We start from the raw sequence: 14190 nt of genomic DNA on the forward strand, positions 1-14190 counted from the left end.
ATAAACATGGATAATGTTTGTTTATAGTAAAAATACATTAAAATTGCATTTAAATAAATAATAGCAAAATGTTAATAAAAAAATCCATTCTAATTTCACGAATATAATGAACATAAGGCTAAGGCTAAAATAAGGCCCCTGGGTAAGTGTGAGTTGCTCAACCACCAAAGGATCCTTAAACATATTAGTCTCTATACATAGTGATTTTTACATTGCCTTAATAAATGAAACTATATCCTCGTCTTTACCTTCTTAACATTGTGCCAAAATTAACCACAAATAAAAATTATTTTCACCAATAATCCTAGTTTTAGTTTTTTTATCACTTTGAATTCAGTGTGAATATGGCGTGTGCGTGAATGTATTTTGCTGCAAATGTGATGTTGCCGCTGCGACGAATCTTAGAGTAGTAATAGTGGCATAAGGGCATAATATTTTGTTGGAAATTTGCTTAATAATTAATTCTACGGTTAGGGTCAAAACGCGATAAAATCCGAAAAATATTTTATTTCAATGTAATACCCAATAGTAACACCAGATGGCGTAAAGGCAATAAGTTGTGGTAGCAGAATTTGCGTGGTATTTTATAGACTTATAAAAATACTCACTGCCGTCAGGTAAAGATGATGGTAAATAGCTTTGCTGTGCGAATGCTATGTAGTCAAGGCTTGTTTGAACAGCATGTTGGCCTGAAATTCGAACAATTGAAGTTAACGACGTGTGTTAAATAAGGTAGGCAGAAGTGTTACAAATTATAATTGCCTTTTTAATTAGTTAATAAATGCTATGGGTTATTCACGGCATCGCCTACGTAAAAGGCATTTTCCGCTATAATAGTCCCTATGGCTGTAGCGATGTATAGCTCCATCTATAGGACACCAGCGCCATCTATTTTCATAATCTATCAATTAAATTATTTCCCACGGGAGCAAATTACCAGGATAAAATTAGCCTATGTGTTAATGTAGGGTATGGTCTATCCGTGGGCTTTTAATAGAAGTTACCGCGTTTACTGCTAACAAACATCCAAGATTTCATACACGTTAGTTTTTTTTAATATTTGTTGTAAGAGGTACATATTAAGCATTAAGCACTAGATAAAGAGACTTATGACAATAATTGAAAAAACTTTTAAATATATGGCCGCTATGGGCTAACTGCGCACCGGTCACTTTATAGAAAATAAACACAAACACACATCACCCTTTAACCCTCGAAGGGGTAAGCAGAGATCACAACCACAATACAATTTGCGCAATGTATGTTCCGTCCCATGTGATGGGGGCGAGCTTATCGCCATATCGGGCAAAATTCGAGACTCCGAGCCGATAATGAGCAGAAAACCCAAATATCACTTTGCCCGACCCGGTATTCAAACACGGGACCTCAGAGCAATGTAGGACATGCAACCAACTACGCCACCAAGTCAATCTAAAAATATCAGTATTAGTTACTCACAACTGCATTTAAAGCGTCAGTCATCAGGTTGCCAAGCGTGCATTCTCCACGCGAGCAATCCTCATGAGACAAGGGAGTCATCGACTCTCCTATCGGAGTCAGTTGTGCCAAATGTACAAACTCCGCGTATGGCCTCAGCAATTCTTTAATTCCAGTATCTGAAATAAAAAAAATATGATTTATTCGTTTCTGGTCTCCTAGACTGGTACCAAAGTGCAGTCAGCTTTGAAACTTGCGAAATATTCAGCAACTTCAGTGTTAGATTATACTTTAATTTACAAGATCTTATTTACACGGAAAGACGATACCGTCCTTAATATAATTGAAATAACGTCGGGAATAAATCGAAACCAGATAATGTGATAATGTTAAAAACCTTAAATTTATTTTCACATATTTGTAAGGAACATCAACCTTATTTTATTTTGTTTTAAATTTAAACGCACTTGCAACATAAAATAACTATTTCATGTTTTAAATTTTCCACCATATAACAAAAATCCCGTTAATTTTATGTTCCAAAACGAACATGATTTTTAAATAGCATAATTTTAAAGCCTGACTAGGAAAATAAAAACCTAGTGTTATAAAATATAAATCTATTTTTATACTGTCAATGTTAAGTTAGCTAAAAATCACACGTGGCACCCTCAAAACAGGTTTTTTCCTATCAGTCTATATACTCTATAATCTTAAAAGTACCTTCTGGAATCGATTGGTTAAGGTAGATCTTTCTCCCATCCCCCAGTTGACGTAATGGCCTTCGCTATCCAAATAAACTGTAACATTCCCAACGTATTTGCTAAACGCTGAAGCTTGCACCACCAAGACCTGAAGCAAGAAACATTTGTAAAATTTTCTTTTGGATAAAAATATTAAAAAACTGCTCGCCGTTTATTCCTCGTGAACGAGTTTTCCGGGATAAAAGTCCGCTATATATTTTCCCAGATATAGAAAGCCGGTAAGCTTTTAAAGTCTTAAGCTATCTCCATATCAAATTTCATAAAATCCGTTAAGTAGATTTTGAGAAAGAAGATAACATACAGACAGACAGAAAAGGCAACGTTGTTTTATAATATGTATAAAATATTAATTTCTTTAGAGACAACGAATCGGGATTACCTAAATAATGCTAAACTACAGCCACATAAGTAGCTAAACGTTAAAACTTCAAATAGGTGTCAATCGATAAGCTCATTTGATATAACTGCTAGATGATAACAAGAATCACTTAAACAATTCCTCCAAAAGTGGTCAACAACAAAAACATGAAATAACTAATTATTGTAGTGGAATCCAGTATAACTTTTACTACTATGCAGTCACTATAAACAAACATCTTAGCTTTAAAAGTAAGAAGTTACCTTATGATTTTTGTTGGCATCACTCTCAATAACAACAGGATAGGGTTGTGGCGATTTCTCTTCTCTATGAGAGTGTCCTCCGACAATGACGTCAACATCCTTACCAAACTCACGAGCTAAAAGCCTGAAATTATTATTAAACACGAACATAAGAACAAACCAGGGAAAATGTCATGTTCATGCAATGGACTACTTACAAATACTTATTAAGAAAACAAGAAAAAAAGCAACGACACTAGTACAATACAGAAATCTAAGTTAATTGGTGTTAGCCTCTCATATGTGAGAGTCCACCTGGGTAGGTACTACCACAATGTCTATTTCTACCGCCAAGCAGCAGGTTTGGTCACTGTTCTGTTCCGGTTAAAAGGGCATTGTAGCCAGTGTAACTACTAGACATAATAAGACTTAACCATATCTTGTCTCAAGATGCCGAGCGCAGTGGAATACCAAACAATACTATGTAATTTAAGGTGTTGAATGGTATTTCTACTGTTCATGGGCGGTCGTACCTTTCCATTAGCCGACCACGGCAAGCTCGTCTCGTCATTCAAAGCAATAAAAGAAATGTAATGAACTAAGTATAAATAATAATAAATTTATATAATATTCATAAGAGAATGGAAGGAAAACTAAATAAACTTATAAAATAAAGTGCCTTCAATATAGAAATATAAACAGAAGAAAATAAAATCTATTTTCACTCACACATCAGTGTCGTATCCACAATGAGATAACACTATGATAATGTCTACCCCTTCTCCATTAAGAACACGTAATTCTCGCTTTAGACTCGTTCTAGGGTCCAGGAACTTTACATTACCAACGTTGGAAAATAGCTGTAAAAAAATACAATGACATTTCTTTAAACTACTAATATGGTCCTAAATTTTATAATTTATTATATTATAAAACAAAATATCACCAGTGCAACGCATAAAACTAATTCGACCTTTTCCTTAAATGTCGCCGAATAAAATATTAGCAAATTTCGATTCATGAATCATTATACTATTACCTAAATGTTATCTAAATGACCTTCAGACTCATTGTGAAAATGCACGCTGGACCGGTGCATCGAAGACCAGGTTTTATTATTAGTTAAACAAATTGATGCATTTTAAACCAAACTAATTTGAATTTTATAAGTTTTGTTTTATTTAAATTCGAGGAATATGATGTAAAAATACACGAATATCTATCTCTACACGGCGCAGGCGTAAAAGGCATTTTAACATATGGAATTAGCAAAGGCTTACCCAATGAGGATTCGAAACAAATTGTCATTATCTTTGTGCATATTCATTTTGGTTTTTAAATTAGAATATTTAAGGTGGTTTTAAACTTAATACTATATAAATAATATCAGCCCTGTATTATATACCGTCTTAATGCTAGGCACGGGCCTTCTCTACTACTGACAGGTTTCCTCTCGATGTCTTACTTCACCGTTAAAGTAAATAATTCACAAAAATACGCATATAACTTTAGAAAAGTCAGAAGTGCGAGCCCTTGGGTTTTGACCCGCAGACATTCGCCTTGACATTCCGTTACACTCCCAAATAGGCTATTGCCGCTTTTAGACTGGGACATTTTTATTTCCAAAGACTGCAGTAAAATTATTAATAAAGTATTTTAGATTTTAAATCAAATATTAAATGCTACAACGTCGCATACGAATCGATATTTTTCTTAAACTTCACTTCACACATCAGGTAGAGTCAGATCACTTTACCAAACAAGAATAAAAAAGTAAAGAAGTAGTTCTCAAGTACCTCAGTATCGGTGGTAATCAATCCAATAATCCCAATCTTCCTGCCTTTCCTCTTAACTATTGTGGAAGGGTGGTACAATCCTTCTAGAACAGGCTCGAAAGTGGTATCCATGTTTGCAGCAAGGACTGGAGCATTTAAGGCTGATATGTAACCAGCTAATCCCATTGGACCATCATCAAAATCGTGGTTTCCAATAGCCTAGAAATTTAAAGAACATGATCTTCAAAATTCTTATGGTCTATTCAAAGCTGGTTTCTAATTTAAACAATTATAAAAACAACTAAAAGTCCCAAATCATGGCTCTTAAGATACAAAGCTAGGTGTGAGTGGAATACCAGGATTCTTCAGTATAACACCAAAACTAGAAACAAATATATAATTTTTGCTGGTAGTACGACATATTTTATATCCGCCCAGATAGCGATCACCGTACACAAGGTGTTAAAACCCGCCATAATGGCTCACGTAAGATTGTCGCGTTTCGGATTCAGCCTGTGTATATCCGGTTCCAACAGGCCGGCACAATCGTGTCGATTGCCGCGGAGTAATCAACTCTAATCAGTCGGCATTACAAACCACTTACCATCAGGTGCAGTGGGTCGACTTTACCGTATCAAAAATATGGATTTGTTAACCTAACCGAAGTACTAAGTGTAAAAATAAAGGATATAGTCATATTCATACATTTTAGTTCTTTTTTGTCTTTTACGATATTTAATGGTTGTTGCTAAGTCATTTGATGCATTCTTAGCAAACTTATTTCCAGTTTTGTTAATAATAGGTATTATTAATTTAAATTAAATAAAACAAAAGACACTAAACTACATGGTTAGTTATAGACCACACATCGATCCAAATTTTTACTCCAAAAGTTATTAAACTAATTAATAAGTCGCTGTCTTATTTGAAATGTCCGTATGATAAGATGTCACAGCGTCCTGAGACATTACTACAGAAATTACATATTTACAGAAAAAATGCTAATATTCGCATTAAAAACATGCAAATCATGATATGGAAACAATATGAAGTATTTTACATTGATGTTTTGCTATTTCGCAGTACATTGAGTAACCATCACATAAGCTCAAAATGTTTGTATGACAATCTTCCCAATGTCCACTCTTTATAATCTTAGAACTATTTGAATAAAACAAATAAAATTATTATTGGTTTCTATAACAGTCCAACTAATTTACGATTCTAAATATTCAAAATTTGTTATTTTTTAATTTGTAAATATAGGTCGCTGGAAATTTATTGCCAATAGCAATCAATTTATGTTACATCACCGGTTTATTTTTGATTTAAAACCTGATGAAAACGTGCCTAAGTCGCATAAAATATGAAGCCAATCCATCCAATTACGTGAGCCGGCATAATTGTAGCAACCGTTGTATATATGTCCTTCATAGGCAATATAATATACTCGTAGAGACCATGTTAAAATTATCTTCAACTGTATCGTACTATACATAAGATGGGGTAAAAAGGTATGCAAAGAATGAGGTCTACGGACAACAGATTTGAATTCAAATTAATTCGCATGCTATATCCGATTGATAAATATTACTCTAAAACTTCATTCCTTTTTAAATAACCATTCAGTCTATCCACTTACGTAAAAATCACAAACACATCTCTATTTATCCCATTTACTCCACCAAGTTACTCAACTTATATACTAATATGCCGTACCAGAATGAAAATAGAATTCCAAGTAAAATTATGTATTTAAGGACTTACATGAGCATCGTGAGGCAACAAATTCATGAACTCCTGCAGGACATTCCATTTAAAGAATGTGTACCAGTAGGTGCCCTGGAAGCTGTCTCCTGCATTCAGGAGTAGTGCATCAGGTTTCTCTCTCTTCAGTTGGGTAATTACGTGGTAAAGACGAGGGAATCCGCCGAGACAGAATAAAAACGGTGTAATATTTGCTTGCTTTTTGCGTCAACGCAGGCTTATAATAACATACTAAATATATTATAAGTAAATAAGATAAAAAAATCATAAAATTTCCTTAATCTTGAAGTAGCCTTAGCATTCACTGAATCCCAATTTTAGTAAATCATTGAACTAATTTATTACTTATATAACCTATTATGAATATTAATAAACATGAAACCATTGTTTCTCAAGGGTTCCGCTCCGTTTTGAAGATTTATAATGTAAAAGTATATTTTCTAATTTTCCAATGATTTGTTTTTGTTAATGTTTATAGGCGATGATTTATACTATCAAATCGAATAGGTTACCGCACTCGAGTATACAAAAAAAATAGTATTCTGAGTTTGAGATCAAACCTGTGACCTCTACGGCGGCAGTTTTACTTCCTGCTAGACAATCGAACTCACAAAATTTAGTAAAACCGATTTATCAATTAGATAAACGTTATTTACATTATATAATAAAAAAACTGTGTATACTTATGTACGCACGTAAGAACTACTTTGGAATAACAAGAAAAAAATCTTTCTAAAACATTTTGCCTTCGCGTTATTCTATGTATATAAAGAAAAGACACTTATAATTAAAAAAAAAGTTATTTAATACATTGAAAGAAAAATTAAATAAATTTTATTTAAATATCATAAAATATTTTTTTTCGTACTTTAATGATAATTTGTATTTGTTATTAATTTATTTGTACACTTATTACATATTAAATAATAATGCAATAATTTAACTAATGACTAGTTAATTTCATAGTGTAGGTTTTTCGTGACGGTTTGTGCGCGCATTTCAAAAATTAACTCTCATAATTTTTTAACACGCCAAATGAAGTATAACTTCAAAAATAAACAAATTAAAAATACCAGAAATAATACCTGGTAATTCCGGTAAGAATAAATTTTGTTCATTTGCATTCTATTTATTTGGTCTGAAATTAATTTCGAATCTATCACCTGATCCAAAAATCTACTAAAAATAAACTCACCTCGCATGAAAATCGTTGAAATGGATCAAATCTAATTCGTATAAATCACTCGATAAAACCCCATTGACTAACGCAAAATTTATTAAAAATATAACCCAAATCATTTTGAAAATTTTACGCTTAATAATAAACTGACGCGGCGGCACCTTGATTCGGTCTGACAGAATTCTAGGAAAAGCAATACATTCTAAAGATGCACAGTATGAAGCTAGATAACCTTTAAAAAATATATCATACATTATATTTACATCTATTATAATTAACATCAGAGCTCCTCTTCATATAAATAAAAAACTTTTTGACGAATACCGCGTCCAAAAATCACAAAAAAACAAAAAATATTTAAACATTACATATACATACACTGGTTACCAATTTAGGAGTTGGTGACTAATTAAAAATTTTAGTTATCGTAAATTTGTTCATGTACTTATGTTGCTTAAAACAAAACTTAAAAAAAATACAGTCGAATTGAGAACCTCCTTTTTTGAACTCGGTTAAAAATATTTGATTGATTTACGTTTTTTGTGTTCGCGGCTCCGTCCACATGAAAGTCGATGTTATCCTTCAAGTTCTCCCCAAGCAAAACCGCGAGCGGATATAGAAGCTGCTGGAAATTTATAAAACATAAAACAAATAAAACATCATATTACTATAATATATCTTAACTTTGATAGTTATTTTTTTATATCGTGGATCGTGTCATTTATATCACAATAAAAATGCCACTAAAGTTGTTAATTCCATGCATTTCCTTCTAAAGTACACATTACTCTATTTTCTAACCAACACTGTTAAGCAGACAATTTAATAAAAATCATTTTTAGTATAATAAAATTTTCAAAGAAAAACCTAATATTTACAATGATTATGTTTGTTCTCCCGTGACCACGAAGGCTGCAAGTCTTCGAAACGGGAGAAAACTAAAATATTAAAACCGCGATAAAATCCGAACAATAGTTTAATTTTAATGCCTAATATTTATTTTTAGATAAATTTTTAGTAAATATGCTAAAATTACTAAATTCCCTATAATTCATGCATCAAAAATGTATGGAATGCCCAAGGCCGTTTGATGGGGGGAGTCTATGGGACTGCTATCATTATACCCCCGTTCAAAACAATAAAAAATATATAGTAAATGTTAGTCCAGAACATAATCTTATTGTGCACGAAATTTCATCCAAATCCGTTGAGTAATATCTGCGTTTATTTCTGACAAACATTCAAACATCTTCACAAACTTTCGCAATTATAGTATCAGTAAGATAACATTAATTAAACGAATAATTAATTCCATTCAATTTATTTAGAATTTAAAATGCGCTGCGTGTATTCATTATTGATATTCAAAATGTCTGTGTGTGGCAACCCGCGACATGCAATTTAGAGAAGGTCTAAACTCTCTTAGTAGAAGAGGATTTAGTAGTATATTATACTACTAAATGATTAGTAGTATAATATACTATTATCATTAGTAGGTCATTAGGAAGTAATTATTACAGTTTTTGTATATTATACTAAGCACCTATAATATACAAACGTACATATCGTTACTGTTGTAAACTCTTATTAGCTTTAGGTATAAACCTCTGTGATTTGATTGAAGCTATTGTTGTTTAATTATTGTATTTTTGTGTAAAAAAATAAAAACAAACACGGGGTTGGTATTATTATACTTAACATTCAAAAAGTATTTGGTGAATTAAAATTTTCGAACAAAATGACTCATTAGCTAATTTTTTTTAAGTATATTTGTTTTTAAGTTCTCAGCATCACTCATACAAAACATTTTCTTTTTTTGTTTATTTCTTTGAATGATGAGACCAGCGTGCCGTTCGCCTGATAGTAAGCGATACGACCGCCCATAAACAGAAGAACCACCATCAAAACCTTAAATTACAAAGTGTTATTTAGTATTCCACTGTGCTCGCCGTCCTGAGACATGAGATGTTAAGTCTTATTATATGTAGTAGTTACACTGGCTACAATGGCCTTCAAACCGGAACACAACAGTGACTACACACTGCTGCTTAGCGTCAGAAGTAAATATTGCGGTGTTGCTTACCCAGGCAGACTTTCACATATAAGAGACGTACCACCAGTAAGACATACAGACAACTAAAGGGAACGGCATTAAGGAAATGAAGCGAAATCTTTGAGCCTTCGGTAATCTCAGTGATCGTACGAAACCTATCGGCAATACTTTGTTAAGACAATCCAGCATGATAGATCATGGAATAATGCGTTAACGTCAGCAAAATGGCACGCTAGCCGTATTTTTAGAAGCTATCTTTTCGAAATTTTTAGCGAATATAAAAAAATTACCTAGTATTTCTACAATATGTTATCTTTACTTTGGCTATTATTTTTTAAAAAATGCGGATATTGTTTGATTAATTTAATAATGATATACCCACTAAAATTGTAGCTCCTATGCATATCCTCTTAAAGTATACAATATCATTTTAATTTGCAACCAACACTATTAAACAATTAAAAACAAATAGTTTGCTAGTTCAAATAATTATAATAGACCTAATTTCTTTTTATTTTAAATTATTTGTAAATCTTTACATGTTCCCGCCTATAACTCATGTAAATGTATGGAAAGAATACTTAAGGCCGTTTGCTCAGGGAAGGGCCTTAAGATAGAAAATATGTAATCAATGTGACCTTATCCATGGTGTAACTTCGGGTGTAAAGGCGTGATATTTGTGTGTGTGTGCCAACTCCCTCAACATGCCAATGAGCATAGCGGTGCACCTAGCCGAAGAAGTGCCTCGTGGAGAGACTGCTGAATGACCTTGGACGGGATCAGAATCCTCAGTAATGAGGAGCCGACTGAAGAGAGAGACATACTGCAGATGATGATAATAATGATGATTTTGAAGCTACTGCTGATAATGATAGTACGGCTCTATCAAAAAAAAAAGTATCCAAAATAGTGGTATCATACTTACTTGCCTTTTCTTTATATAAAACTAGTTTTTGCCTGCGGCTCCCCTCGCGTTAAAAGGTTTTTCCTGGATAAATATGTTCCCAGGATAAAAACCCATATATAAACATAACACTCGGGGTAATGTAGCTACCTATTAGTGATTAAAAGAATAAAATCTGCTCAGTAGTTCTTGAGATTAGCGCGTTCAAACAAACAAATTAGATTTATAATAATAGCAAAGGTAAACATTTTCACACCGCTTCGTTACCACGATATGGATGACATAGCAACGTGTGAGCTGATTACCTGGTTAGACAACTAACATTATGCATGACCTAATAAATGAATAAATGAAAACAAAAATATAGAGGAAAACCTGCCAGTATTATATCGCGAAGGTTGGTTTAAATAAAAATATTGTGTGATTTTTACACAATAATCCTACCCCACCCTTCTCCTGTAATTCGCGCTCAGTCTTCATACCGAATACACGCTGATGTACGGAGCTTCATTTGTCGCAGCCCTAGCCACACAGTCCAGTGTGTATACCTCATGGTTGTAACTACACATTGTGGCCTATGAGACCGCGCGGACATTTCATAGTCTTCTCCCTTCCACTCATCTTAAGAAGGTTCGTTTTATTTCCCCCACACTTTCCTTCCCCAGATAGCCTCTCTTTACTTTCCTCCAGGCTCCTGCAGTTGCTAAACAGGGGCATTTCAGTACCCCAACAGGTTTCAGATACCAGAATAGGCGTCTGGGCCAAGGATGACGACAAAAAACTATATAACTTGATGCAGTCAAAGGTAACATGCCCAGCATTTCTTCTGACGTAAAAAAATGCCGCTGATGTTTTTGCCTGTAGCACCCAGGTTCCCATTGCTGGCCCTAAGTTGCTAAGTCAAAATCTATATTATTTAGTGACCTCAATTTTACTTAGGCACAGCAAATTATTCCTAAAGGTAGGCAGGCACAGCAAATTGGTCCTAAAGGTAGGCAGGCACAGCAAATTGGTCCTAAAGGTAGGCAGAATAGGGTCCTCTCGCTGGTCGATACAATTATCCCAGGCTGTCTGAACCATAAGGCGACACAATTGCATTAAATATAACTGCTGTGGTGCATTTAGTATTCCGTTATACCTATAAACCAAACCAGTCAAACCAGCTCTTTAACATATGAAAAATACTTTTAGTTTGTATCTAATATGTAATAATTTGTAAGTTTAAATCATTTCCGTGTTCAGAGCAGGTTTTCTTATATAAACTTTTACTTCTAAGGCTCTTGTCCCACTACCAACGATGAGCGAGTAAGTAGAACTAAATCTAGCGCGCTAGCCAGCATCGGATCATTTCGTCAGTGGGTTATAGCGAGTGTACGAATGCAACGGACGATTACTCGCACTGTAGTAGAGAATGACAGCTGGGAGTCCTCGACGAATGTTCTCACCGCCAAGCGAACATCGCTTAGTGTTAGTATTACCATTAATAGCTCTTGTCGCTTACCGACAGACTAGTGGAGCGAGTTCTCGCCGGCAGTGTAGTCAGCGATCAACTCATCTCTTTTGTTTACGAGGATAGTATATCTATTGTACTTTTCTTGAGCGAGAAAATATATGAAAATTAATCGCTTCTTTGCTGTCGGTGAGACAAGTGCCTAAAGGTTGAGACAGCATTTTCTATACACGGCAATGACATGCTTCCAACGCAATTAAAACGCTTGATAATCGCCAATCTATGTATACATAAATATGTGTGCTGAAACCGAGGAAGAGCATATAAATTATAATTATTAAGCTTCACAGGCTAAAACCTAAGCATTAGTCATGTTTACATTTACAACATTAAATCCATCACGATATACTTGACCTCACATAATTTATTATAGAACTATAAGTTTGAAATGGCGTTTGCCAACGTCCATACCACGTTGAATACACCGGTTCTCGTCCGATCACCGACGTCAAGCAACTTCGGGCGCGGTCAGTACTTGGATGGGTGACCGCCTGGGAACACCGCGTGATGTTGGCTTTTTGCTTTATTTGTTTATAGTTTCTGAACACGACCTCACAAACGTGTATTTGTTTTTAAAATAAAGGTCCTCACTGTATGCTTTTCCAAGAAAAAACTTCTTTTAAATATGATAATTAAGTATCAATATTTTAATATCTCAACCCAAAAGTGTCATTATAGTAATAAATAAAAAAAGAAACATAAAAAATAACAATTTTATTATTAAAATAAATTTAAATTAGCTATTATACTAGTTTAATTATTTATGACGATACGCCCGTCGAGCTCTACTTTAAGCGGAGAATGCGTCTTCACATAATCTTCTAGAACTTTCTCGTCACGGCCTATGACTTCCACGTTCCTCCTGTTGTCTCTTATCATCTGAAAAGAAGCAACGATTTCAATAAATGGGCCGGCAGACAGTTCAGCTTTTCATATAGTGTAAAATCTTCCGAGGCTCAAAGTCGCCTTATCGAACGTTAGACTAGGAATCTTAAGTTCATTTGCCTAGATTTAATTTCGTATAATATTATTATCACTAAGTTTCAACTTATGTCAAGCAAAATAAGAATATATTATAGATTCTTCAAAAAAATCTGTTAGTAATAACAACAGTTTATAGGCAAAATCGGAGTATGAACTAGAGACGATCTCGCGTCTAAATCGACCACAGCCAGTCAGCCAGGATCAACTATAGAATCCATATGACACAGTGATAAAACTCAGCAAGACTCTGGAAGTAGAAACATTTAACTAGTATCGAAATTAGACAAAAATGGGCTTAGGGAAGAGTTTTACAACGGAGAATACAGTATTTAACTAAAGTGTTCTGTAGTTAGGAACTGCCTCGGTGGTGAAGTTGTAACTGGACGAGTACGACTACCACGCTTAGGTCCTTGGTTCGAATCTTATGTCGAGCAAAAAAAATAATTGACATTGGGTTTCCATATTAAAATAACTCAGTCGCAGCTCGGAGTCGGTGGCGGTTAGATACCCCGTGCCTCAGAAAGCACGTAAAGTCCTTTGTCTTGCGTCTGATCTCTCTGCGGTCATGTCGGACTGAGGTCTCATCAGACTATGAGAGTGAAGAAACAGAGAGTGTACCTGTGTATTGCGTACACTTGTACACTATAATATCAGCGTACTTGGCTGATCTCCGTTGAAATTGGCCGCCTTTGCCGAATATCGGCTAGGAAGAGATTATCGTAGTTATTTTTCTGTAGTTAAGTTAGGTTAGGTTGGAATTCTCTGGAAGGAAAAATCTCACCGTAAACCCGTCGCCGCCGTCAGCCAAATATGCGGGTGCCGTCACCTTATAATACTTCTCCAACTCAATAGGAGTTTCATCTTTGCCTACGGTTATTAAAGTTGCTCGTTGACCTTCCGGTAGAGATACGTTGAAGGTTACTCGAAGACTGGGTACAATATTTTATCAAAATATTTGGAGAATATTAATATTATCCACTTTACATTGACCTCACTAATAATTAATGAATATTAGAAAGTGGCCAATTTCATAACTATTAATTCTATACTGAACAGTATTATTAAATATCAAATTATAACTTGGCTGCTAATAGAAGTTAGACATTTAACAATTCTATTCGTACTGCTATAAATTTTGGTTTGAATTGTTTACAATGTTAGATTCATTGCTACAGTGACAAGGTGGAATATTCCGAAAAGGAATCCAAAAAATATA

General features: G+C 34.2%; 1 protein-coding gene, 1 non-coding gene and 1 pseudogene across 2 annotated transcripts; 1 reads left to right on the plus strand and 2 right to left on the minus strand.

The window, feature by feature from the left end:
- Positions 1–1458: 1458 nt before the first annotated feature.
- LOC119192886 lies at positions 1459–11049 on the minus strand (annotated as a pseudogene).
- A 1338-nt stretch (positions 11050–12387) lies between these two features.
- On the plus strand, positions 12388–12506 carry LOC119192888. The gene has a single exon (XR_005113771.1). It is a non-coding gene; the product is annotated as a 5S ribosomal RNA (ribosomal RNA).
- A 183-nt stretch (positions 12507–12689) lies between these two features.
- LOC119192887 (apyrase-like) lies at positions 12690–13903 on the minus strand (the record flags this gene model as incomplete). The annotated part of the gene is made up of 2 exons (XM_037446631.1): positions 12690–12869; positions 13756–13903. Coding segments are annotated over 2 exons (274 nt in total), but the record flags the coding sequence as incomplete, so codon positions are not given.
- Positions 13904–14190: the final 287 nt, after the last annotated feature.

This window comes from Manduca sexta, unplaced genomic scaffold (genome assembly GCF_014839805.1).
Source record: "Manduca sexta isolate Smith_Timp_Sample1 unplaced genomic scaffold, JHU_Msex_v1.0 HiC_scaffold_3313, whole genome shotgun sequence".
Lineage (NCBI taxonomy): Eukaryota > Metazoa > Arthropoda > Insecta > Lepidoptera > Sphingidae > Manduca > Manduca sexta.